The 21,567-nt window shown below is 44.9% G+C and overlaps 9 protein-coding genes across 9 annotated transcripts; 4 read left to right on the forward strand and 5 right to left on the reverse strand.

Annotated features, from left to right (window-relative positions):
* The first annotated feature begins 34 nt into the window (after positions 1–34).
* V1508DRAFT_363487 (Thiolase, N-terminal domain-containing protein) lies at positions 35–1,661 on the forward strand. Its single transcript, XM_066937270.1, has 2 exons — positions 35–1,231; positions 1,286–1,661. Exons 1-2 carry the CDS (start codon positions 215–217, stop codon positions 1,517–1,519), a joined length of 1,251 nt encoding a protein of 416 aa, XP_066798701.1. The 5' UTR covers positions 35–214; the 3' UTR covers positions 1,520–1,661.
* Positions 1,662–1,694: 33 nt separating this feature from the next.
* V1508DRAFT_96615 (uncharacterized protein) lies at positions 1,695–2,910 on the reverse strand. Its single transcript, XM_066943131.1, has 6 exons — positions 2,628–2,910; positions 2,445–2,545; positions 2,272–2,385; positions 2,184–2,213; positions 2,071–2,125; positions 1,695–2,015 (listed from the first exon to the last, which is right to left on the reverse strand). Exons 1-6 carry the CDS (start codon positions 2,653–2,655, stop codon positions 1,870–1,872), a joined length of 474 nt encoding a protein of 157 aa, XP_066798702.1. The 5' UTR covers positions 2,656–2,910; the 3' UTR covers positions 1,695–1,869.
* A 256-nt stretch (positions 2,911–3,166) lies between these two features.
* Positions 3,167–8,882, reverse strand: V1508DRAFT_401625 (uncharacterized protein; the record flags this gene model as incomplete). The annotated part of the gene is made up of 9 exons (XM_066938431.1): positions 3,167–3,528; positions 3,584–4,133; positions 4,187–7,798; positions 7,847–8,070; positions 8,128–8,178; positions 8,230–8,434; positions 8,485–8,609; positions 8,668–8,740; positions 8,802–8,882. 9 exons carry the CDS (start codon positions 8,880–8,882, stop codon positions 3,167–3,169), a joined length of 5,283 nt encoding a protein of 1,760 aa, XP_066798703.1.
* Positions 8,883–9,054: 172 nt separating this feature from the next.
* On the forward strand, positions 9,055–10,399 carry V1508DRAFT_436537 (ubiquitin-conjugating enzyme/RWD-like protein). Its single transcript, XM_066942114.1, has 5 exons — positions 9,055–9,383; positions 9,482–9,620; positions 9,705–9,830; positions 9,881–9,960; positions 10,017–10,399. Exons 1-5 carry the CDS (start codon positions 9,370–9,372, stop codon positions 10,075–10,077), a joined length of 420 nt encoding a protein of 139 aa, XP_066798704.1. The 5' UTR covers positions 9,055–9,369; the 3' UTR covers positions 10,078–10,399.
* Positions 10,002–12,528, reverse strand: V1508DRAFT_96460 (BRCA1-associated protein 2-domain-containing protein). Its single transcript, XM_066943130.1, has 2 exons — positions 10,656–12,528; positions 10,002–10,603 (listed from the first exon to the last, which is right to left on the reverse strand). The coding sequence occupies exons 1-2, from the start codon at positions 12,398–12,400 to the stop codon at positions 10,477–10,479; spliced, it is 1,872 nt and encodes a 623-aa protein (XP_066798705.1). The 5' UTR covers positions 12,401–12,528; the 3' UTR covers positions 10,002–10,476.
* Positions 12,529–12,988: 460 nt separating this feature from the next.
* On the forward strand, positions 12,989–13,437 carry V1508DRAFT_401627 (uncharacterized protein; the record flags this gene model as incomplete). Its single annotated transcript, XM_066938432.1, has 3 exons — positions 12,989–13,097; positions 13,156–13,243; positions 13,293–13,437. 3 exons carry the CDS (start codon positions 12,989–12,991, stop codon positions 13,435–13,437), a joined length of 342 nt encoding a protein of 113 aa, XP_066798706.1.
* Positions 13,438–13,688: 251 nt separating this feature from the next.
* On the reverse strand, positions 13,689–16,684 carry V1508DRAFT_379320 (V-type ATPase, V0 complex, 116kDa subunit family). The gene is made up of 4 exons (XM_066937652.1): positions 16,590–16,684; positions 16,425–16,525; positions 16,040–16,354; positions 13,689–15,985 (listed from the first exon to the last, which is right to left on the reverse strand). Exons 1-4 carry the CDS (start codon positions 16,609–16,611, stop codon positions 13,934–13,936), a joined length of 2,490 nt encoding a protein of 829 aa, XP_066798707.1. The 5' UTR covers positions 16,612–16,684; the 3' UTR covers positions 13,689–13,933.
* A 286-nt stretch (positions 16,685–16,970) lies between these two features.
* Positions 16,971–20,386, forward strand: V1508DRAFT_408463 (uncharacterized protein). Its single transcript, XM_066939011.1, has 7 exons — positions 16,971–17,777; positions 17,826–17,936; positions 17,985–18,386; positions 18,511–18,615; positions 18,665–18,958; positions 19,014–19,918; positions 19,981–20,386. Exons 1-7 carry the CDS (start codon positions 17,268–17,270, stop codon positions 20,201–20,203), a joined length of 2,550 nt encoding a protein of 849 aa, XP_066798708.1. The 5' UTR covers positions 16,971–17,267; the 3' UTR covers positions 20,204–20,386.
* V1508DRAFT_379324 (uncharacterized protein) lies at positions 20,217–21,519 on the reverse strand. Its single transcript, XM_066937653.1, has 5 exons — positions 21,350–21,519; positions 21,164–21,277; positions 20,736–21,113; positions 20,545–20,685; positions 20,217–20,491 (listed from the first exon to the last, which is right to left on the reverse strand). The coding sequence occupies exons 1-5, from the start codon at positions 21,425–21,427 to the stop codon at positions 20,387–20,389; spliced, it is 816 nt and encodes a 271-aa protein (XP_066798709.1). The 5' UTR covers positions 21,428–21,519; the 3' UTR covers positions 20,217–20,386.
* Positions 21,520–21,567: the final 48 nt, after the last annotated feature.

A 21,567-nucleotide genomic window follows, 5' to 3' on the forward strand; every position in this document is an offset into this window, starting at 1 on the left:
GGCAGCAGTTTGTGTTCCGCGGCTCAGCCTCGGCTCCTTGACTACCTGGACATTTACCTCCCGCGAACGCCTCGGCGCGACCCGCGTGCTCCTTTACCCCAGATTCTCGGCCCGTGAGATCTGGGGCATCCACATAAATTCATTTCGCCCCCCTGTGCTGCTTCCCGTTCTCATTCCTCATTATCGTATAGTATCGCATACATTAACAATCATAATGGCCGAACGACTTTCTGCCCTCGCATCCCACATCGCTCCTAACGAGACCTCTGCCGTCTCGAAGATTACAGAGAAGCATCCCGATGACGTTGTCATCGTTGCAGCCTACCGCACGGCAATCACTAAGGGTGGCCGTGGTGGCTTCAAAGATACAGCTGCGTCCGATCTTCTAGTAGGAGTCCTGAAGGGATTGTTGGACCGTACGAAGATAGATCCCAAGCTCATCGACGATATCGGGGTCGGCAATGTTCTTGCTCCCGGTGCCGGTGCAACGGAGTACCGTGCCGCATCTCTAGTCGCAGGAATTCCCTATAGTACTCCTGTCTACGCTGTCAACCGACAATGCTCCTCCGGCTTGATGGCAGTCCTTCAGGTCGCGAATGCTATTACTTCAGGAACCATTGATATCGGTATCGGCGCTGGTGTTGAGAGTATGTCTTCCCAGTACGGACCCGCTTCTGTCACAGCGTTCTCTGAGCTCCTCCAGGGACACGAAGAGGCAAAGAAGTGCCAGATTCCTATGGGTATCACATCCGAGAACGTTGCGAAGACGTACGGTCTCACTCGCAAAGAACAAGACGAATTTGCTGCGGCGTCATATCAGAAAGCAGAGGCCGCCCAGAAGGCCGGCCGATTCAAGAGCGAGATCATCCCTCTAAAAGCTAAGGTAATTGATCCCAAGACTGAAGAGGAAAGGGAGATTTTGGTCGACAAGGACGATGGAATCAGATATGGTGTCACAGCTGAAAGTTTGTCCAAAATCAAGCCAGCGTTCAGCAAGACTGGTACCACACATGCTGGTAATGCCTCCCAGGTTAGTGATGGCGCGGCTGCTGTTTTGCTTGCTCGACGATCGATTGCTCAGAAGCTGGGGTTGCCAATTGTTGGCAAGTTCGTCGACGGAACTGTCGTCGGCGTTCCGCCTGAGATCATGGGTATCGGTCCTGCTGTTGCTATTCCAAAAATTCTCAAACATACCGGCCTGTCTAAAGATGACATTGACATTTACGAAATTGTGAGTTTATTTGTAGACTTTGGATTTTACCTGATAGCTAAGATTGTATTGCAGAATGAGGCATTCGCGAGTCAAGCCCTGTACTGCGTCAGGGAAGTCGGCATCGACATCAACAAGGTCAATCCCAACGGTGGCGCCATCGCTTTCGGCCACCCCTTGGGATGCACTGGTGCACGACAGATTGCCACTTTGTTGGCTGAGTTGAAGAGAACCGGCAAGAAGATTGGTGTTACCTCTATGTGCATTGGAACTGGTATGGGTGCCGCTTCGGTGATTATTGCAGAATAAATGAAATTCTATGAGATGCGCGATATTTTTCTGTAATATATATATACGTTTTAGTGGATGGAGATTTACCTCTTACTGGGTCACCGCAATAGCATTTGGAATGAACTGACAGTTCGTCATTGAAATCAAATAACTAGCCTTGTAACCATACTACATTATTCTCCAAAAATAGATGACCCATTACGTATGAAAGAATGATTCGCTTCGCAACGAAGATGCTTGCTTAGTAAGGCTCGCACTATTCCACTACCAATAACGAGCTCTTCTCAGTATTCACATTTAGCGTAGGCTGCAATCATCGAACAGTATTGTACCATTAGTAGCAACTCGCTCTACTGTTCTTATCCTCTCTATGGCCGCGGTTCTTCCGGTTCTGCTGCTGCAGATGTGCCGAGGTCAGTCAAGTTAACCGACTCACCGGTTTCACCCAGCTCCAATGCTGGATCCTGGGGCTGAACGGCAAAGTACTTCTGAGCCCGTTTTCGTTCCAACATGCCTGTCATACCGCGTCAATTATCTTATTACAACCAAGCCGAAACTATAATGCATACGTTTGTGGTAGAGGCTTGAGAGAGCTAAGGCCAGTGATGCCCCAATAACGTTTGCCTAGAAGCAATTAGCCGTTTCCAGTTAACTTACGCACTTAGCACAATCATAGACTTACGACAATATCGAAAATGTCAAACGCTCGATCCTATATATAACATTTTAGTAAGTGTGTTTGTTCCACACTTGCACCAGAGCTGTCATACGGGTACAAACGACTGCACGAACTCCGATCCAATGCCACCTAATACTATACAAACGATAATTGTGGCATTGATTAATCTTCTGCGGGTTGTGTCCACAATCCAGTAAAACAATGTCTGTATATTCCACTTAGCGCCTTCTGCCATACAGGCCCGGATTGATTATTGAAACCTACTGTTAAAATAAAGAACACAAGGAAATGTACGAGTTTGTCATGCTGCACATCAATTGGAGCAAATCCCAGATAAGCCGATAAAAGTAATAACAGCACAAAAGCTATATATGCAATATTAGCTCTAATTTCGAAGGTAAGCGGCAACGATAATTTACATCGTTCGCCTTTGTCTCAATTACATACCAGCCGCGAACGATTTTCGGATCCTCATGGGTCTATCGGCAACGATCTCAGTTGTACTTCTCTACAGTAAGCCAATTCTCAGAAAAACGACTGGTTCTTTATAATGGCACAGGCGAACTTAACGGAAATCAGGTTGGATGGCCGTACCTTAAGAGGTTCGGGGACAACTCTGCCAGCCGGATACGTGCATGAGATTCGTTGGGAGTTACTGTTGCAGCTGGAAAATGCGGCTTGTGATGCTACGTTCAGCTAGCCAGATAATTCCCGTTTATGCACCACAATATATCAGTCATACACAGACCACGCAAATGTAGTAAAAATAATACATACAACCTCCCAAACAGCGAATATGCATGACACGCATGTGCCACAAAAATCGAACGTAATGTTATATCTACCCGCAAAATTAAGACAACAAGATAAAATACAGTAACTGTCGTTCCCAAGTCTAAATCGCTGTCGCCATTGCATTATCACGAAGCTATACTATGCCTAGCTCAACATGGTCTAAAATGGTACACCTTGTAGATATTCTTTTGTCAACAAGTATCGATCCCTTTTCCAATTTTTTCGAATACCGCCTGCAGCAGATGCAAAACGTCATAATCGCCTTTGCTCACTAAAATACCTTTTGACAGCAATGGGAATAACCGTAGTAATGGCCTGTAATTGGTGGATACCTCATTCTTGAGTTCCCCAGTAGAATTATTAGGTGACGTGCAGTGATTGGTGAGCTGTAACAATTGTGATAGAATGTAGATGAGTTCTTTTCGCTGTAGCCTTGGCGCTGGTACATGGCCACGTAAGGGCTGGTCTGCAGCAAACCGGTGTAAGATCAAGGCGCAACGAAGAAGAAGATACGGTAACGTGGCTTCAGCTAGTCTGCGTCGTTCTGGAGAGTCTAGAGTAAACATTAGTCAGGCGTACGAAAACCTTCCAAAGATTACGATACCTACCCTTCTCTTCAATGGTGGACAATGAAAACAAACTGCCAAAACAAACGTAGCTCATATTCTGTCTCGGTAACACATTCAATGTCTCGGTGCTTCCAAGAAGAGGTTCGCTAAAAATTTCCACCAGTCGGTCGTTGATATCCTTGTCCTTGTCTTCTGACACACCAATGACGACGTACAAAAACGAGCAATTAAATAGAGTACTGATATAATGCTCAATTATTTTATCTGGTAGATCCTTATCGCCAAGACATGGAATGATACGTCTCTCCAATTTCTGATATGCAACAATATCAAACTGCTCGTCTTCAGACGTGCTTGATCCGACGCTAGTCGAATTAGACATCACAATCGCTGTCGTACAAACCGTGATTTGCGTCCATATCGCAATCTTCTGATCTACATCCACCTTGAAAGAAACCTCAAGCTCAGGAATCGTCAGTTCCACAATTCCGATGAAGACATTTGATGCCAGCATCCAGAGTGTGAGGCCATCCTCCGAGCTGGTATACGCTGGACAATTATACTTCGCTTGGATCGGAAAGGCCAACATCTAACTTTACGTTAGCAACAGAAACGCATTGTAACGCAATATACCCGGCATACCTCTAAAGCGAAAGCCAACGATCCATCGGCGAACAAAGTGCGATCAGACAGATTTGCTTTGAATACTTTGAGAACTAGGTCGAAACACTGCACTGAAATTGAAATGTACGTCGGCTTCTTAGACTTCCCCGTTGTTCGAACTGGCATGTTGCCCAAGATGTCCTCACGATATGCAAAGCTACTGAATTCGCTGTATGTTCGGAGAACCAACGACGCCGAGCCTAGCACCTTCGTATTTATGCCCTTCACTACGTCCATGATCGCAGATTGAAGTGGTGTGAGATAATCCATATCTGAGAAATACGGTGGTAGTTCGGGAAAGAGTAAACAGCTTCGCATTATAGAGAGCATCTTCTCAAGCTTGTCCACAGTGATATTGCTCTCCATTAGGGAATAAAGAGACTTGAATGAATTAACATAGGCAGTCAGGGAGTCCTGAGTCATCACTCCGGTACTGTTCTTCTCAGACTCGATGATGATTTGCTCTTGCGACGACCAGAGCTTCCATGTCTCATCAATGGATTCCGATAATAAATCTGACTTTGACTCATCGATACTCTGCAGAATGTCGGTCACTGCCTTGAAAACTGATACGATAATCTCCGATCTACGAATCGATATCAAGCTTTGTAAATACCTCAGCAATGTACTCCAAAGGGACGTGAAATCAGGCTGCTTCAAAAATGCATAGAAGAACGTGGAGTACAGTCTGCTTAATCCAGACAATATAAGCGCCATGGTCTCGGACCACTGCTTTCGCTCAGCTTCACGGACCTGCATGAATCCCTTATCCACAAACTCAATCGGGATTTCCGGTGGCGGCCGAACCTCCATGACAGCATAAATCACAATCCATAAGCAAGCACTCCACGAGTTGACACCTAACAAATGGCCATAGCTGTCAAATATCCGGAACAAAATTTGAATGGCGCCATTGCGAACTTCAGGTCGAGAGTCCGCACATATGACGGTTAGCCGGAGAAGCAATATTAGCCATACCGAGCTTGTTGAATCTTGGAGATTTCCGCTCTTTGCCATAGTGACCAGATCGTCACGAGACCTCAACGACTCACTAAGATCGGAGCTCAAATTGCTGTCTGTGAGCTTCGACCGTAAGACATCAGATACCGTCCAAAAGAATGTTATTGTTGTGAATGAGATGTTTAGATCGTCCTGTTGATGGCAGAAATAGTACAGCAGGTCAATCAAATCGATAAAGCACCCCTGTGGTATCGACGCCAGAAAATCGTTGCAAATTAGCTGCAGTGACCCAAAGGCTGCTTTCACTAGCTTTGTAATCTTCTCGCCTTCCGCCTTTGACCCTTGATTTGGTCTACCATTCGAAACGGACGCGTGAATTTGCCCGTCCTTCGGTGTCCGAGTAGTGGGAAGCAAGCTTCCGTAGTGATGCATAACAAAAAAACTTGTAATAATGCTAAACACTGTCTCCCAACCATTCGTGAGGGCGCTGCCAGTACGATCCAGAATATCATTCAAAGTGTTCAAAGCCGTACAATGCATTTCCGCTTCTGCCGACTTTGTGCTCAATTCCAGTTCCGGCGATGGTGCACCTTGTCGAATTACGGAGTACATCTCATCTTCTAAAGCAATCAAGCATCGCGTTTGGATTGTATCCAAACCTTCCGGAGTGAGCTCATTTGATGCCTCAACCACTGCAAGATAAATGGTGGAGTTAAGTACTTCAGCTGCCCGCATACGAATTGATGGATCAAGATCTCTACTAGCGGCTACTTCAATGAAGTGCTTCACAAATGCGTCCCATCCACTGGCCTCCGGAGCGGAAAAGACAAGACGATTAATGTTAATCTCCGCAACCTCACCCAGTTTGATCAACGCGAAAAGTGGATCCCCATATGTCAATTTAGCCTGACTGAAACTGCTTTGTCGCGTCGGAGTTGGCATGAAATCCAGTTCTGGCCCATCCTGTGACCGACTAGACAACGGCGATGGGGGTCCATTAGAGCTTGCTCCCTTCTCTCCCTGTTTCAAATTAATCGTCGATGCAGAAACTTTGCATAGAGCATTGATGAGGTCCAGGAACGAGTCGTCAGGAAAATCTTTGGTACAGTCCAAGAGCTTCTTGACAGCGTTATCGACTGCATTCGTTTCCGCAGCTAAGCTACCATTCACATTATCTGCATTCCCATGGGATACCGGCGCAGAACCCGTAGGTCCCACGTCGCCCTTATTCGACGAGGAAACGGCCATCGCGCGGCCATACGAGGGTCGTCGACCATTGGCATGCAAGACAACATCTGCCTGCTGAAGAGTCTCGATGATTATACTCCAGCTCATTTTTAGAGTTGGTCCTAGAGCGATTGCGAGGTTCAGCAATGCACGAAGGCAAAGAAGATTCCGGACATGAAGCATTCCAAAGAGGCCATCGCCACTACTCGCAGACTCCCGTCCTGTAACTAATGTTTCGCTCAAAATACCAATAGATGTGTTAAACAGACCACCCTGCCGTTCAGAATTTGGTGATGTAACTCCAGATTGACTTCCCGTAAAAATCTGCGATGGGACTGCCACCTTGCCCAGTGTCGTCAAGAATGCGTCACGAGGCGTCACCAACTGCAACAAACCTGCTGATTGGGTGAATTTCTGGAATGATCGTACAAGGTTGTGATACAAATCGGAATCAAGGTTTGAATATAGGAAAGTAGAAAAAGCAGCCAGCAAAGGCGGCCAGCAATCCCGTACGATATTCGCAGTCACCTGAACTTCTGGTAGTAATGGATGAGACTCAAGAGTCAACGGATTGATCGGGGCGCCACGATATCTGATGGTGCGTCGTTTAGATGGTGCCTTCACTGAGGGTGGTACGTCTTTTGTTGTATTAGAATCCGCGTCGCTCACAATATTGTCTTTCCCGTCATCTGCCACAACTTGCCGGGATGCCTTCTTCTTCAACGTTGAATTTGTCTCTGATAAAGACAAAGGGAGCAAAAACCGAGTCATTCCATCTGCAAGTGAATTGATGCAATTCAACGCTAAATAATACAGGTACGACTCTGGAAGCGCTGGAGGGTCACTCTTATCAAGCTGGTCAATACATAAAACACGCACTGATGAGGTCTGTACAGATAATCCCACATTGTCACTCATCATTCCGACAGCGCCACTTAACAGACCTCCCACAATTGTCGACGCATCAGCTGGCAATTGATCCATGGTTCCGTCCTTTGATGTGAACAATGATGTTGATGAACGTCGAAGCCCGATGATTGCAGGTTTCTCAGCACTCAGCTTGTTCACAGCAGTAACCAATGACCGGAGTACGTTTTGTCGGCCTTCCAGATTGTCATATTCAGTGTAAAATTTCCGTACTAATGCATACTCCGCGAAAACTCCTTGAAAAACTTCCATAGCTAGTACTCTTTTCCAGTATGGCGCGAATTCAGCATCGAGAGTGTGCGTCAGGAGCGTGAGGGCAACTTCACATTCAACGGGTAGAATTGCAAGATGCCGTCGCAGTATAAGATAGAGAACACGAATCACTCTGACTATAATCGAAAATTCTCTGCGTTCGGAAAGAGATCTTAAGATATAAGGAAATACATAGGTACGTAGTATGTATGTTTGTTCAGGATGCTGAAATTATTAGCACACGATAGCTGCCGGCAAAGTGCAATGACGTACCGAATTGAACATACTAGAGTGATTGGAAATTATACTCTCAATAAGTTCGAGTCCAAATGTTTCAGAAACTTGATTCACTTTCAGAAACTTCGGCTTGTTTCCTTCCGTCAAAAAGCATATGTCCTCAAACACCCGGAAAGCATCATAAGCTGCCGGTCTAACGTTCACATGAGACTTCCCATCCTCTACTGGAACCTCTGCCACCGTGGCTACATCAGTCCTCACTAAATTAAAAGACCCTTAGCCATAGTTCCCTAGTTCGGCGTATAGAATAAGCTTACAGTCTTCCGTGACGACCTCGTCGAACACTGCAATGCTTAATTGCTGAAGAGCTGAAGATTATTAGTCTTCTATAGTATGTATTTGAATAATGTTCGACCTACTCGCTGCAGCGGTGTTGACAACAACTGCTATTTTGCTACTCTGCAGTATGGAGCATATTTGAATAGTCTTGGCCAACAAATCGCCTCGCAAACAGAGACCATATTTCTCTATAAGAGGAGGCAGCGACTGTAATATCTTTAGTTGAATTTCTACCCCAAGATGTGTTCCTTCCTCGAACGCTTCCAACGTCTGAGGCAAATTATCCTGATCGCTATTAGCGCCAGCATTGCAGCTAGAATAATATATTGCATTACCTTATTCAAGCTGTGAGTTGTGATAAGACGTTGTATACTTTGGACAGCTATTGCACAATATTTAACATTCCGGGTAGAGCATGCAATGAGAAATGGCGTCGCGAACGTTGGTGAATTTGACAGTTCTAATAAAGGCAAGGCATCAGTATGTCGTTCACATCCCAGCTCGTCCTATGCGCATACCTATTAAAATTTCTGATTCTTGCTTCGAGGATGAAGACAATGATTTAATAATTGATATAGATTTCTCACATGCCTTACCATCGTCGGACATTAGCAGTCTCGCCTGAAATTTCGCACAATCCAAGTTGACTCACCTGCCGTAGATCGGTGTTGCGGCGCTTAGTCTCCGATAACAGGTTGGTTAGATCTGCTGTCAGTAGTGCTATTGATCCCATTGCGATGGTTGATCGACCAGGACAGATGTAGAAATGGTCTCTTAGACGTCCTTGAGGTAGCTGAGCCAAGCAACGGCTCTAGTCGGAACACTTGTAGTTTAAAGACAGTAGCTGTGAACCGCTAGACTTACAAGTCGTATCCTAAGCTATTTCCGTGCATAATTAGTGTCAAGATAGATATAACGGTTACAAAGCGGTCAGTTTGGTATAAACCGATGGCCCTGAAACAGTCTATGCTTCGAGCTCACTCTGCATCACGGGTAGCGCCGCTTGCAACCCTCAAGCCAAGCCACAGGCAGAGGCGCAAGTGAATCAGTCATACGCATATGTGGCCGCTATTGGGAAGCCTTACCGCGATTGAGTGCATATCCGTGCAGACGACTGAAGTCAACTCATGTCATTGCTGCCTATACCACACACATCATGATATCCTGGTCCGATTGTTCAACGACTGATCTCTATAGCATTTAATCTCTACTATTAAGTTATGAGCGCTAAAATGTAAGTATCTTATATTATATTTGAGCCTAAATTCCCCTGTGATGCCAGTCTATGTTACCCAAATTGTTTCCTGCTGACGGTTAACATTATAATGCTAGACCTCGCAACTTTCGACTTCTAGAGGAACTCGAGAAGGGTGAGAAGGGTCTCGGTGCTGAGGCTTGCTCATATGGCCTTACAGATGGCGACGATATTACAATGTCTGAGTGGAATGGAACAATTTTGGGGCCGCCTCATGTGAGTACTCTCCAAATCAGAAGTTATACCCGTTCAAGGGCAACTAAGCAATAGTAGCAATGAATGGCACTAATGTGAATCTAGAGTGTGCACGAGAATCGAATCTACAGCCTAAAGCTACACTGTGGACCAAATTATCCCGATGTCCCCCCGACTGTCCAGTTTCTGTCAAAGGTCAATCTCCCATGTGTGAGTCAGCTGGATGGAAAAGTACGAGATATCCTTGAATTTTTGTGGGTACTTGCTAATCGCAGCTCTAGGTTGATCCATCGAAGCTTGCCTGTCTTGCACAATGGAGACGGGATTATAACATGGAAACTGTGTTATTAGAGATCCGGAGGTAAGAGAGAGATATCCTGTTTGTTTGCAAAATGTTATGGTTAACAGAAGTCTTAGGGAGATGGCTACGGGATCGAACAGAAAGCTCCCTCAGCCTCCGGAGGGCACGACTTATTAGTTGCTAGATATTCATAATAAGATAAATTTAAAGATAAAACGCAATAAAAAAAATGAAAATGGTGGAAGTCATGGTACGACCAAAGAAGTTAGAAACGCTTGATGCGCGACGTGGGTCATGTCTCATCCTAGATGGCATAATTCAATGGATTGAATTGGTATGATCATCATTTGTCTGTGATTTATACGTAATTTTAGTTTAGTTTGCTATTTCATTGTCCGTCTTGTGTCAGTGACCAGCACGCTGACATCCGTAATACCCCGCTCCTGACAACCAATGTAACATTATTAGCTTATAATACATAGAGCCCAAAACTTCGCCTACGCAAGTTTGGACTTAGAAAACCATAACTCCACCATAACAATGTCCCAGTCCCATGCATGTACTCTACAGCGCTCTTCATTTCTTCACACGACCTTTTTTCTTTTTCGACGAAGGACTTTCTCCCACCGATACCGTTCCTTGTTGGACTTCCTCTTCCATACCTTGAAACTTCTGCTGAGCATCCAGATAAAGCATGACATCCCTGTATGCAAACGTTAGCCTTTCTGTGATTACTAGTCTCATAACATACTAACCGTAGCTGATCTTTGAGCTCTTCGATCTCTTTCTCCTTTTGAGCCTTTTCCAGTATAAGGAATTCGAGTTTCTTCAGCATACTCTCATTCATAGTCTTTTCGTCTCGCCACTCTTTCTCGAGCTTCGTAGATACGGCCTGTAACGTTTCTGATTTTCGCTTCAACTTCTCATGCTCCATTTCCAGGCTGGGAACTATTCCCTTCAATTCGGCATTCTCCATTTTGGCTCTGCCAAGTTTAGCTTGAGCTTCAGCCGCGTCGCGCTCGGCTTTTTCGGCTTTCTCTAAGGCCGCCGAAGCCTTATCCGCAGCAGCTGCAATCTTATCTTCAAAATATGCACGTTGAGACTCTAGCTGAGATGTGAGTAGGTATGTGTACTCCATGCCAATAGAGTCAAGTTTCTCCCTGGGAACATAATCTCCGCTAGAGTGCTCGTCTCGGCTGTGGCCACCAGTATGGTCTGCGGATGATGCCGCTAAGGAAGGAAGCTCAACTAACTTCCCGTCGGACTGATTTTGTACCAATCTGTGAACATACCCATCACTGGCATAATCCCATACCCGTTGCGACTCAAGATCCATAGCATAAACATGGTCAGAATCCATGTAGTGCTGGAATGCGTGAGCTTCGTCGTATCGTCCACAGCCAATATTACCGCAAATAAGACAAATCCACAGATTCTGTACAGCTCCACAGGCATTGCACTGATTAGGCTCACTCAACTGAGACTGATGGTCCTTTTTCTGAGAATACCGGCAGACTGGGCAACTATTGTCACCCCATTTACTCAAACACTGGCAGTGAAATGTGTGCTGGCAGATGATAGTGAGGAGTCCGGTTACGCTTGAATCCATTCGCTCCAGGCATACTGGACAGGTCGGAAGCTCACGTAACGCTCGCGTTGGAGGTGGTGTGGGTTTAGTCAGTACTGATGGACCCGCCACAGACGTGGCGCGGTTGCGACTCTTGTTCTCTGAAGCCATTTGATGTTCTGCTAGAGGTGTGAATTCATCATCAAGAAGATATGGAAATTCTGGAAATGTCGATTTATGAAATCGGATTGAATTTATGTAAACAACATGGCATGTCTCCGGTTCCATTGAATTGAACATCTTGCAATTGTAGTCACGATAGAATATGTCGGCATGTAACTTTTCTCTAAATTTCATAAGCACCATGTACCTATTAGGAGCTGAACTTCTCAACATTCGAAAATGTGAAATCGTGTCTCTGCAGTCTTTGCCGACGAAGCCCAGCAAATCGGAAGCAGTCATATATCCAGGCACAGCCAGGATTGCCAATACTGGAGTCTCTGAATTCTCGACGTCCGCTTGATTATGAGAAACGATGTCTGTAGTTTCCTCTTCGCCATCTCGGTATAAGTGGATTACGCCACTGCCTAAAAACCTTGCCCGTGGAGATGGTGGAACTGTGGCGCGATTCACTTTCTTCTTCTCAATGCCAGACATTGCTGGATCGTGGTTGACAACAGCTGAACTACCATCCACCCCTTCAAGATCAATGGCAAGTACTTCGATTTGACCAAACCTTTTGTCAAATTTCGCAAATTGTTGGATTACGGTTTTACTAAGGACTTCAGAAGTATCGGAATGGGCAATTGTCGTAAGTTCGGAGACGCAAGAAGTCGTAAAAAGGTCGTGCGATTCGATGACTGCGTTCACCCACTTGTCGGAACCAATTGATCCAGGTAAAAGATCAAAAACTATATGAAATCGAAAAGGCATAGAGATATTTCTCGCGCCAACCGCAGCTAACGGACCACTATCTTGTATCTTGTCTAGTTAATCTAGTGCTTTCAGACTATCCAATACCCTACCCCCACACTATGACCTAATAACGCGACGTGTATGTCTCAAACGCGTCATTGTGCGCTGCATATTGCTTGGTCTTAATTGCGAGTTTATGTCCTTCGAATGTTATTCAATCTCACGCGTCCTTTGTCACGGCAGAATACATTAACCCCAGAAGTCAAAGAGTTCGAATGTATTCCGCAACCACAGGTATAAATCATCAAACTGTCAGCAAATTAGCTGCTCGGAGGCGGAACCTCTCACCGCCAGCCACCAGCAGAGCCAATCCCACGTCTAGACCCCGGAAAGAACTTACAGAGGAGCAGCGGCACGAGATTGAAGAAGCTGTATGTTACATATAATGTGTATCCGTGCCATTGTTCTAACCGTAGCATCGTTTGTAGTTTCGGCTATTTGATATGGATGGAGATGGTAAAATAGATTATCATGAACTGAAGGCATGGCCAAATAAATCTAAATGAGTACAGCTCCATCGAACTGACTGTTATATTGTAGGTAGCGATGCGAGCGCTGGGCTTTGAGTCAAAAAAGTCAGAAGTTCTGGATATATTGCGCGAGAATGAACGTGGTGAACCAGGATTTATATCATACGACGCCTTTCTGCGAGTTAGTACGTGGTGCTGCATTTGGGTTTTAGTACGGAGTAGTATTAATAACATAATTGACAGTGTCAGAGAGGATTGTTGCTCGAGATCCGATTGAGGAGATCAAGAGAGCTTTTGCTCTTTTTGACGAAGACCAGACAGGAAAAATAAGGTACGTATGTAAGGAGATACTATTTCGTGATCGTTGCTGAAGCATATAGTCTACGGGATTTGCGCAAAATCGCGAAAGAGCTAAATGAAAACCTTGAAGAAGATGAATTAGAAGCGATGATTAATGAGTTCGACTTAGATGGCGATGGAGAGATCAATCTGGAAGAGTTCATTGCAATCTGCAGCGATCACTAACTGCTATTTCATCTGCAACTTTTTACGAGAACATATGCGCTCGTGATGTATTTTTTTGCTTGCATTTGGTTATTGCTATAGCTTTATTTTACATGGGTTGTATTTTTATGCTCTTCGGTGTATCTTACGTGCAATGGTTATTACATCCACGGGCTTTCATATCTACAGACAACTGTTAAGTTATCTCACTCAGTGGCAGTATGATTTCATGTGTCACCCCTGTCAGTACTGGGATATGGGAAATAGCTGGATAAATTTAACCATTATTTCAACTACTTTCAACTGGTAGCACCTTGATCTACAGCAGAATATGAATCTATTAAACACTTTCAAAATCCAGCCCGATAATTAATATTAGAGTAATGAATAGATCATCATTATTTCCCATTAATCTATCTATCATGTGAATTAAATCATAAAAACAGCCCCAAAGAACCAAGAGATCTACAAATATTAACACCAATTTTCGAACCTAATCTAATACCTATACTGTAATTTACTGGGAAGGCTCTTCCAACACAGCCTTAAATGAGAACGGCATAAAAGGAATACCATCGCCAATGAAATGCTTGGACATAGCCTCCACCCAATGCAGACGGAGTGAATGAAGCATCGCAGAGGTGCCCTCCATAACGACCAACACGGCGATGGTAAGAAGGAACCAGGCTCCAAATAGGATGAAAGCCATGACAACGCCAAGATTACCTTCCATCGAAAATGAACGCTCGAAGGTCATGCTCCACAAGACCGAAGACAACTGAGCATGTGCAAGGGACAAGGCCCAGAGACGAAGGTACGACGCAGTATGTGAAACGCAGTTAAGGCAGAACTCAATGGTGTGAATAACCTGATGGATCATAACATCACCAAACTCGAACTCGTGCTCCTCGTGCATTTCCTCCATAACAAGAGGAGTGATGTTCTCTGGCTCCTCATCGAAAGAAAGACGAGCAACTTCCTGCTGCAACAAATTTTCATAACCCTGTTTCTTAATACGATTGTTCTCCCATCGGAGATAAAGAGGCTTCAAGAGCAACAACCACGGAACGCACGCAAGAGCAAGAAGAACAAGACCGACCTGAACAGTAGGTTGGCCCTCGTACAATAGATCCTCAACATTACCAGGAGACAAGAACATGCCAATGAGAGTGTTCAACAATCCTGGTGGAGGCATACCAATGCCATACCAGTCAACAGCCCACTTGAAGACGATGATGAATGACAAGTAGCCAAAAATAGAGACCATGAACAGGAATCCAGGAACGAAGTTTCCGAATATATCGATTTTGGAGTTGTAGAATCGATAATTGACCAAGGAAAAGAAAAGAGAGTAAAGCATGTGGCAAAAGCCCATGACAATAGATAATTTCATCTTGTACGAGTTGTTGAAGATGAGATTGTTATCGGCGCCATGCCAGGTAGGGTCAACACCAAAAGGATAGACACCAGTCTGGTGCGCCATAATAAGATCGCCTTCGTTCCACGTATAAGGCCACTCCCAACCAGGCTTAAAGAGAGTCATAGACTTGGAGAAGATATCGTTGTACATAACACCAGTGTACATCGAGAAAGCACCCATGAGAAGGATAATATAACGACCAGTAAAGGCCATGTCGAAAATTTCATCCCGCTCAGCCTTCAACAAACGCTTCTCAAAAATAACCATAGCGAGACCGGCAAGAAACATAATAGCACCGTGGCCAAGATCGCCGAACATAATCGCGAACATGAACGGGAAAGTGATAATCGCGGGAAGACCAGGATTAACTTCACGGTACTGCGAGATACCATAAGCATCAATGATATTCTGGAATGATTCGGTGAATTTGTTGGTTCGGTAGTACGTGGGTGGAGTCTTAGTAGTGTGAAGCTCGTTCAAAATTGAGGGAACCTGAAGACCGGCACGTTCGGTGACATCAGCCAAAGTAGCCTTAATGATTGGAAGGTCATCAGTTGCACACCAGCCCTCCGCAATCAAAGACTTGCGACTCTGATCGTAGTTGAACAAATTGAGAGCAGCGTAGATAGCCTTTTCCTTCTTAACCACCACCATCCAGGAAGCAATTTGCTCCGCAATTCCCTGGAGCTCAGTGTAGAGAGTGGACTGAGTGGTAGTAAGAACCTCCTCAACATCATCGATGCCGCTGTTCACCTCATGAATTTGCTCACGACGGATATTAGAGTCTTCGTCAACGGAGTAGAGGTCAGCATCGAGAGACTCAGCAATCTTACGGATCTTGCTGAGAATACCGGCACCGTGAGCAAAGACGACGAACACATTCTTCTCAATTGGTTCATTAGTCTTGGGGTCCTTGATAGTTTCAGCAATCTCGGTGCTGTTTAAGAATAGGTTACCACGCAGGGAACGCCACAAGATACGCTCAAAGGTTCCCATCTTCTCACGGGGAATAACACCAGCTACGAAACCAATGTTCATAACGGAGAAGGCAGTGCCATTGGACCTATCGCCCTGCTCGACGTCATTGTGAAGAAGGGGCGCATTATCATTGTCAAGAGAAGCTCGGAGTCCCTCAGGAACGTTATGAGCCTACGTAAACATTAACTCCGCACACGAACGAATTCACCAAAGGGTTTAACTTACTCTATCGAAGAACGAACCAGCTTCAACCAAGACATGACGGAGCTCAACAAGCTCGACCTGTTTCTTCAAAAGACGCTCGTTCGACTCGATCAACTGATTGACACGCTCCTCAAGATCCTCAGTGCGAATTGCAAGCTCGTCGATCTCGTTGGAGTGAGGAGCAGCAGTGACATCAGCGTATCCAGGAACTGACTTAATCTTGATGCCAGCCTTCTCAATTTGGGAGCTAAAAAAACGAAGTTGTCTCTCAATGTTATCAAGACGACGAATCTCCTTAACGAAAGTACGCTGGAAAGAGTTAACGTCCGCATTCAACTAGAGCTAGTCAGCGCCATATTCATCAAATCACAATCTCAGCGAATCCACGGCAATAATCAAAGCGTACATCACGGAACTGAACGGAGCCAAGTTCTCCGAGCGCAGCAACAACTTCACGACCAACTTCAGTCGCAATGTAGAGCTGCACTAAGGACATCTCCGCAGAGCCTAACAAATCTCGTCAGTAACCAATTTCCAACTCGCAACAATGCAAATAGAGAGATGCACATACGGAAAAAAGCCTCCTTTCCCATCTTTACAATTGATATTGATGAAAAAGGAAGTATGCAGATGAAGTGGATCTATAGCTAAAGAAACGTGAGCAAGGAGAAAGCTGTTCAGCGAGAACGTCACCGCGAATTGGCGACTTGTGCTGCTGCCCACGCCATTGGTCCAGCAACTTTAGATGAATGCCACGACGACGCACAGCCACCGAGACCCCTTGCCCTCATCAGTCACAATTTCAACTATCTTGGCTGTAGGTGTAGAGCCAAAACGAGTAGGCATTTATGCACTCATCCACAGTCAATTGCCATTTATATGCCGAAAATGCGGACACAGAGCATTTAATGCTATGTCGTACCGGCTACTTCGGTCAAGCCCCAGATAGCAACTTTGTTAGATTTATTTTATTGTACGTAGAGCTGCTAATATATTGTGCAAAATTAACTTAAATAGTTATGTTATATCCAGCTATTCTTGAGCATACTGAAGTTTCAGCTTTGTGCTCACTGGTGGTATAGCTTCTGGCACTTGTTCATTATTGTTTGTTTACCGTTCAGCCGTCGTCCCAACAACCACTGCGCGCTTGCTTCTAAGCGTCCGTGGGCGCCCCGCGGTTCACACATCATTGGAGGGACATTATACTCGCATAGCAGTATCCAACTACAGGTGCCCAACCATTTTCACCATGTCTACTAGATCAGTAGACGCTACTGATTCACTTCATGGTAGGTTGAACGACATTGAGAATCATTTCTTCGTGGATCGCGAGGGGTCGTTTGTAGCTCCTGACGGCTACCGGCCAAAGCGAGCCACCCTCGCGCAACCAAATGCAATAGCGACAAACGAGAGACTACAGAGTACTCCTGCCAACCGACATATATTTAAAGACTTGACAAATCAAAGGAGCTCAGCAAGCCGACGCGAATTCACCCCACTGCTCCAAAGTGCTGTCAGAAATAACTCGATGAAGAAGGTCGCGTCGATTGGCATGCCTCAAGAGCCCGACACTATCGCCAAGTCTCCAGGGCTTCCAGCGACTGCTGACGATGATTGCGATTTCTCTACAAGCATGGAAGGATTAACGCGTGCGAGTATTCGGCAACCTGTTCAGCTAGAAAGTGAAAATTCCACCCCGATACCGCGACGAGGCGTGCCGGGTGCAGATAATATGCTCACCCTCCGCGAGCAGGAAAAGGTTTGTCATTTATGTGCTATCTGAATTCTGAAACTAATACTGTGACAGGCAATTGATGAGATGCAGAAGGAAAACTTTGGTCTCAAGTTACGAATTTTTTTCTTAATGCAGCAATTGAAAGCAACAACACCAGAAGCATTGAGCGGGACCCTACAACAGGTACTATCATGTCTATAGCTTTGGCCGAAATTCTGTCTAACGGTTTAGAATGTCGAAATGAAAGCAGAACAAGTCGCCATGAAGACCGAGTTAACAAAGTTGAAGAAGCAACTCACAGAATCAGAAGCGAAAGTCGCACAACTCACTGCCAATATTGCTGCCGATCTATCAGCTCAGGAGATTTTGACTGACGATGAGAAAGTTAGGCTGGAACAGCTGTTGATGGACAACAAGAAGACCAATGATGAGCTATTTGATGCTCGAATAGAAATTCAGAATCTACAGCAAGAAATGGATGAATATCGTGCTCAATTAGAAGAGTCCGACGGAGAGCATACAGAAGTCGAGCAATTGAAAGCAACAATTGAGCAACTCGAAGAGAAAGTTGATCGACTGAATGAGGAGAGTCAGTCACTACGTGAGGAGCTTGAAGCCAAAGACCGGCAACTGGTATGTTTTGTGAACTTTGAATCGTCTCATCTGTTCCAGTTTAACTAACCGTAGCCATAGGATGTAATTCATTACCTGAAACAGTTTTAAAGGCTCTTTACTAACGAGACGGTTATTGTTTTAGCAAACGTTCGAGGAGCTGAAGGATGCAGAGTTGCAGATACAAGAACTACACGAGACAATTGACAATCTACATTCAGCAGACAATGGACAGATGGCTAGTGATAAGGTACATGAATTTAGTTGTCACGCTTCTAATATTTCTAACACGAAGACAGAGCAACGTTGACATGACCGAGGAAAAACGAAATTATAAGGAGGAGGTGGAAGAGATGGAGCTGCGGCTAGAAGAACTCGCAACTGAGTTACACAAAGCGCAAGCTGATGCCTCCGACTCAAAAAAGAAGGCCGACAGGGTAATCAGTGAATTCCAGGAACTCTTAGATGGTGGCCATGACGACCCAGTAGAGTTGGCTCAATTAGACGGGCTCAAGAGCGAGGTGAAGACTTTAGCCGCAAAGAATGATCTTCTCGAAGAAGAGCTAAAACAAATCCGGGACTCTCGAGAATCGGTAAGTTTTCCTAGTGCTCCATTTTGTCGCAGCAAATTAAAATGTCGTACTATAGGAAAAGGCGTATAAAGCGGAGATTGACAATGCCAATCAGCAAATAGAGAGCCTAAAATTGACTATCAATCAACTTCAAGTTGTCAATGAATCTGGCGTTGACAAGCCAAATATGCAGGAGCTCAAGAAATCGCTTCTGGAGACACACACTAGAGCCGTGTTGCTTGAAACGAGAGTCAGAAATCAGGACGCCGAGATCGCCGAATTGACACTCAAGCTTAAAGTAGCAGAATCAGAAGGCACGAGCAGAACTACGGCGGAGGATGACATGCTGAAGACATATCAAATGCAAATTAATGACGAGGCAGAACTCAAAGAAGATGCGCAACGGAAAGCTGATATACTTTCGAAAAAGAATATTTCGCTAAACAAGCAGATGCAAGGGCTTCAGACAGAGCTGCGAGAGAAGGATTCTGAACTTTTAACTCTGCAATCACAACTGAAGGCGAATGCCGTCAAGTCCTTTAAGAAAGATCACGATAAGATCAAGGCTCAGCTAAAGGCTTCGCAGATAGAGTTGGAAACGTTTAAGGAGCAAGCCATGATTCTGCAGAATGATCTGCGCACTGCAATGCAAAAACTAGAGCATGAACGCGATGACATTTTGGACAAGCATCGTGCCACCAAAAAGGAGCTAGAGGCCAACAAAATCAAGTTGGAGACGCTGTCGAACCGGAGCGCAAAGAAGGACCAGGCTTTGCAAGCTCTCGTACACTCACAGAATCAGGTCCTCAGTTTAGAGCGTGAAATTTCTAAACTCGCCAAGCAGCATAAGGGCGAGTTGAAGGGTTTAGCGTTGCAAATACAGTATCTACGAGCTAAGGGTGACCGCGAACGTGGCTTCAGAACTGATTCGGCATTCCTGAAGAGATTTTTGTTGTTACAGATTAGCAGTTTCGAGTCTTGGTGTGTACTCCATCGCTGCTTCGTCAATTTTGTTGACCTTGGTGCTAATTTCTTGCTTGTAGTAACAAGGCGAGCTTGTACATGTTGGAACAAATTGGTATATATCCCGAGAAGAAGTATCACAACAAGCGGCCAACGCTAAAAGCTGTTGCTCATATGATGATAGCCGCGATAAGGATGCGAAATTTAAGAAATAAATGGATAGTTCAGCAAAAAAAGAAGGGACTGCTGGCAATGTCGCTGCAAAATCTGAAATGTGAGAGAGACATACACGAATTTAGATGATGATATAGTTGAACCGGAGTTGAGATTGTATGTATATCCGAGCAATGCAATGGTTGGTTTTTGGAATGGCACGCGGGGCGTGAGTGACGCTTCTTTCGTCTTAATTTGTATTTGTATTCCATTTGTACCCTGTATAATATTAATCCTAACCACATTGTAATATCACATGGTAGAAGTTTCCATTCATTCATCATCCACGCTCCTGTTTGCTTTAGATTCAAAAATCTGTTGAAGATTGAAACGCTTTAGAGTCTCGAAGTCCTTCACAACACTTATGCCAATGATATTCTGCATGTCTTAATTAGTATGTCATAAGTACTCGAATAGTTAAAATTTGCTACCTTAAAACATTCAACATGAACTAAGCGGTCATAATCTTTCAAGTCAACTTTATGAGGTGGTCCAACAGCCAGGGCTAGCACATGGATAATCTGATCTCGATTTAAGGTTGTGTGATTCCGGATAGTGGTGCGGATCGCAAACTATGTTAACATTAACGGCAATAATGCAATAACAAATATCTCCTACAAACCTTATAGGGCTGCTGATTCTGTGTGTGGAAATGCGGTGCCAACACCTTTTTGGCCAAGTCCTTGAGGTCCTCCTCGGTGGCAGACGCGGTAAGCGACACGGGCGACAGCCTTAACGTATGCCTTGTCGTCTTGATTCCTGATTTCAAAGCATTTTCGCATACATTGTGCACAAATTCGGGTGGATCAATTGGTTTCCTGGTGCGGAAGAATATAACACATTCGCAATCGATGTTGACTGGCGTGAACAACTTGCGCTCTCTTGATTTCTTCAAAGATTCCAACTCTTTGTTGATCGATGCAGCGATATCTTCCTCCTCGTTGTTGTCGGAATCTTCTTCGATTACTTCTTTGGCCAAGTCGTATTGTTTTTCGGCCTCCTTGGAGCATATGTAAGCAGCTGTTACTCAAGTTCGACGCGATGCTATACCTCGTTGAACAAGTCGATTAGCTCCTGCGTGCACTGCTTCTCATGATTCCTATTACACGTCGCAAATATTCCTGCCACGCCAGGGTGTATGGTAGACGCGGCAGATTTCCAGTACTAGCTTCATATTAGAATCATCCGACCTGCCGCAAACAACCTTCTTGCCAATGTTGAACTTCAACAACTCACTCTAATCTTCTTAGCTTTGTCTGCACTCTTTCCTGCACCATAGGTATTTTTCCGCTTTTGGTCTCTCTTCCCATTCATGTTGCAGGAAATTGGCAGGCTCTGCAGTATAATTGTATTTAAATTAACAGCTTGTATGCCAGCTGTGCAAACGTTACGATTATGCGTTTTGCTACTAGATTTGCGAGATCGCGTGCGGCTTCGAGGTAGACGTCACCCGG

Source organism: Lipomyces doorenjongii, assembly GCF_038497915.1.
Source record: "Lipomyces doorenjongii strain NRRL Y-27504 unplaced genomic scaffold V1508scaffold_2, whole genome shotgun sequence".
Classification (NCBI taxonomy): domain Eukaryota; kingdom Fungi; phylum Ascomycota; class Lipomycetes; order Lipomycetales; family Lipomycetaceae; genus Lipomyces; species Lipomyces doorenjongii.

What these genes read in the sequence shown, in the direction of transcription:
- V1508DRAFT_436537 (XM_066942114.1), top strand. An exon ending in CAATTTTGGGGCCGCCTCAT is followed by an intron (nt 9,621 to 9,704) that starts GTGAGTACTCTC and finishes ATGTGAATCTAG; the next exon opens with AGTGTGCACGAGAATCGAAT. An exon ending in GTGTTATTAGAGATCCGGAG is followed by an intron (nt 9,961 to 10,016) that starts GTAAGAGAGAGA and finishes CAGAAGTCTTAG; the next exon opens with GGAGATGGCTACGGGATCGA.
- V1508DRAFT_96460 (XM_066943130.1), bottom strand. Translation starts at nt 12,400, where the DNA reads ATGCCTTTTCGATTTCATATAGTTTTTGATCTTTTACCTGGATCAATT. An exon ending in GAGCTCAAAGATCAGCTACG is followed by an intron (nt 10,604 to 10,655) that starts GTTAGTATGTTA and finishes GTTTGCATACAG; the next exon opens with GGATGTCATGCTTTATCTGG.
- V1508DRAFT_96615 (XM_066943131.1), bottom strand. Translation starts at nt 2,655, where the DNA reads ATGAGGATCCGAAAATCGTTCGCGGCTG. An exon ending in TCGTGCAGTCGTTTGTACCC is followed by an intron (nt 2,214 to 2,271) that starts GTATGACAGCTC and finishes TGTTATATATAG; the next exon opens with GATCGAGCGTTTGACATTTT. An exon ending in CTCAAGCCTCTACCACAAAC is followed by an intron (nt 2,016 to 2,070) that starts GTATGCATTATA and finishes GCGGTATGACAG; the next exon opens with GCATGTTGGAACGAAAACGG.
- V1508DRAFT_379324 (XM_066937653.1), bottom strand. Translation starts at nt 21,427, where the DNA reads ATGAATGGGAAGAGAGACCAAAAGCGGAAAAATACCTATGGTGCAGGA. An exon ending in TAATCGACTTGTTCAACGAG is followed by an intron (nt 21,114 to 21,163) that starts GTATAGCATCGC and finishes ATATGCTCCAAG; the next exon opens with GAGGCCGAAAAACAATACGA. An exon ending in TTCATGTTGAATGTTTTAAG is followed by an intron (nt 20,492 to 20,544) that starts GTAGCAAATTTT and finishes TAAGACATGCAG; the next exon opens with AATATCATTGGCATAAGTGT.
- V1508DRAFT_363487 (XM_066937270.1), top strand. Translation starts at nt 215, where the DNA reads ATGGCCGAACGACTTTCTGCCCTCGCATCCCACATCGCTCCTAACGAG. An exon ending in ACATTGACATTTACGAAATT is followed by an intron (nt 1,232 to 1,285) that starts GTGAGTTTATTT and finishes ATTGTATTGCAG; the next exon opens with AATGAGGCATTCGCGAGTCA.
- V1508DRAFT_408463 (XM_066939011.1), top strand. Translation starts at nt 17,268, where the DNA reads ATGTCTACTAGATCAGTAGACGCTACTGATTCACTTCATGGTAGGTTG. An exon ending in AAGCCAAAGACCGGCAACTG is followed by an intron (nt 18,387 to 18,510) that starts GTATGTTTTGTG and finishes TTATTGTTTTAG; the next exon opens with CAAACGTTCGAGGAGCTGAA. An exon ending in ATTAGCAGTTTCGAGTCTTG is followed by an intron (nt 19,919 to 19,980) that starts GTGTGTACTCCA and finishes TCTTGCTTGTAG; the next exon opens with TAACAAGGCGAGCTTGTACA.
- V1508DRAFT_379320 (XM_066937652.1), bottom strand. Translation starts at nt 16,611, where the DNA reads ATGGGAAAGGAGGCTTTTTTCC. An exon ending in GCTCCGTTCAGTTCCGTGAT is followed by an intron (nt 16,355 to 16,424) that starts GTACGCTTTGAT and finishes GACTAGCTCTAG; the next exon opens with TTGAATGCGGACGTTAACTC. An exon ending in CTGGTTCGTTCTTCGATAGA is followed by an intron (nt 15,986 to 16,039) that starts GTAAGTTAAACC and finishes ATGTTTACGTAG; the next exon opens with GCTCATAACGTTCCTGAGGG.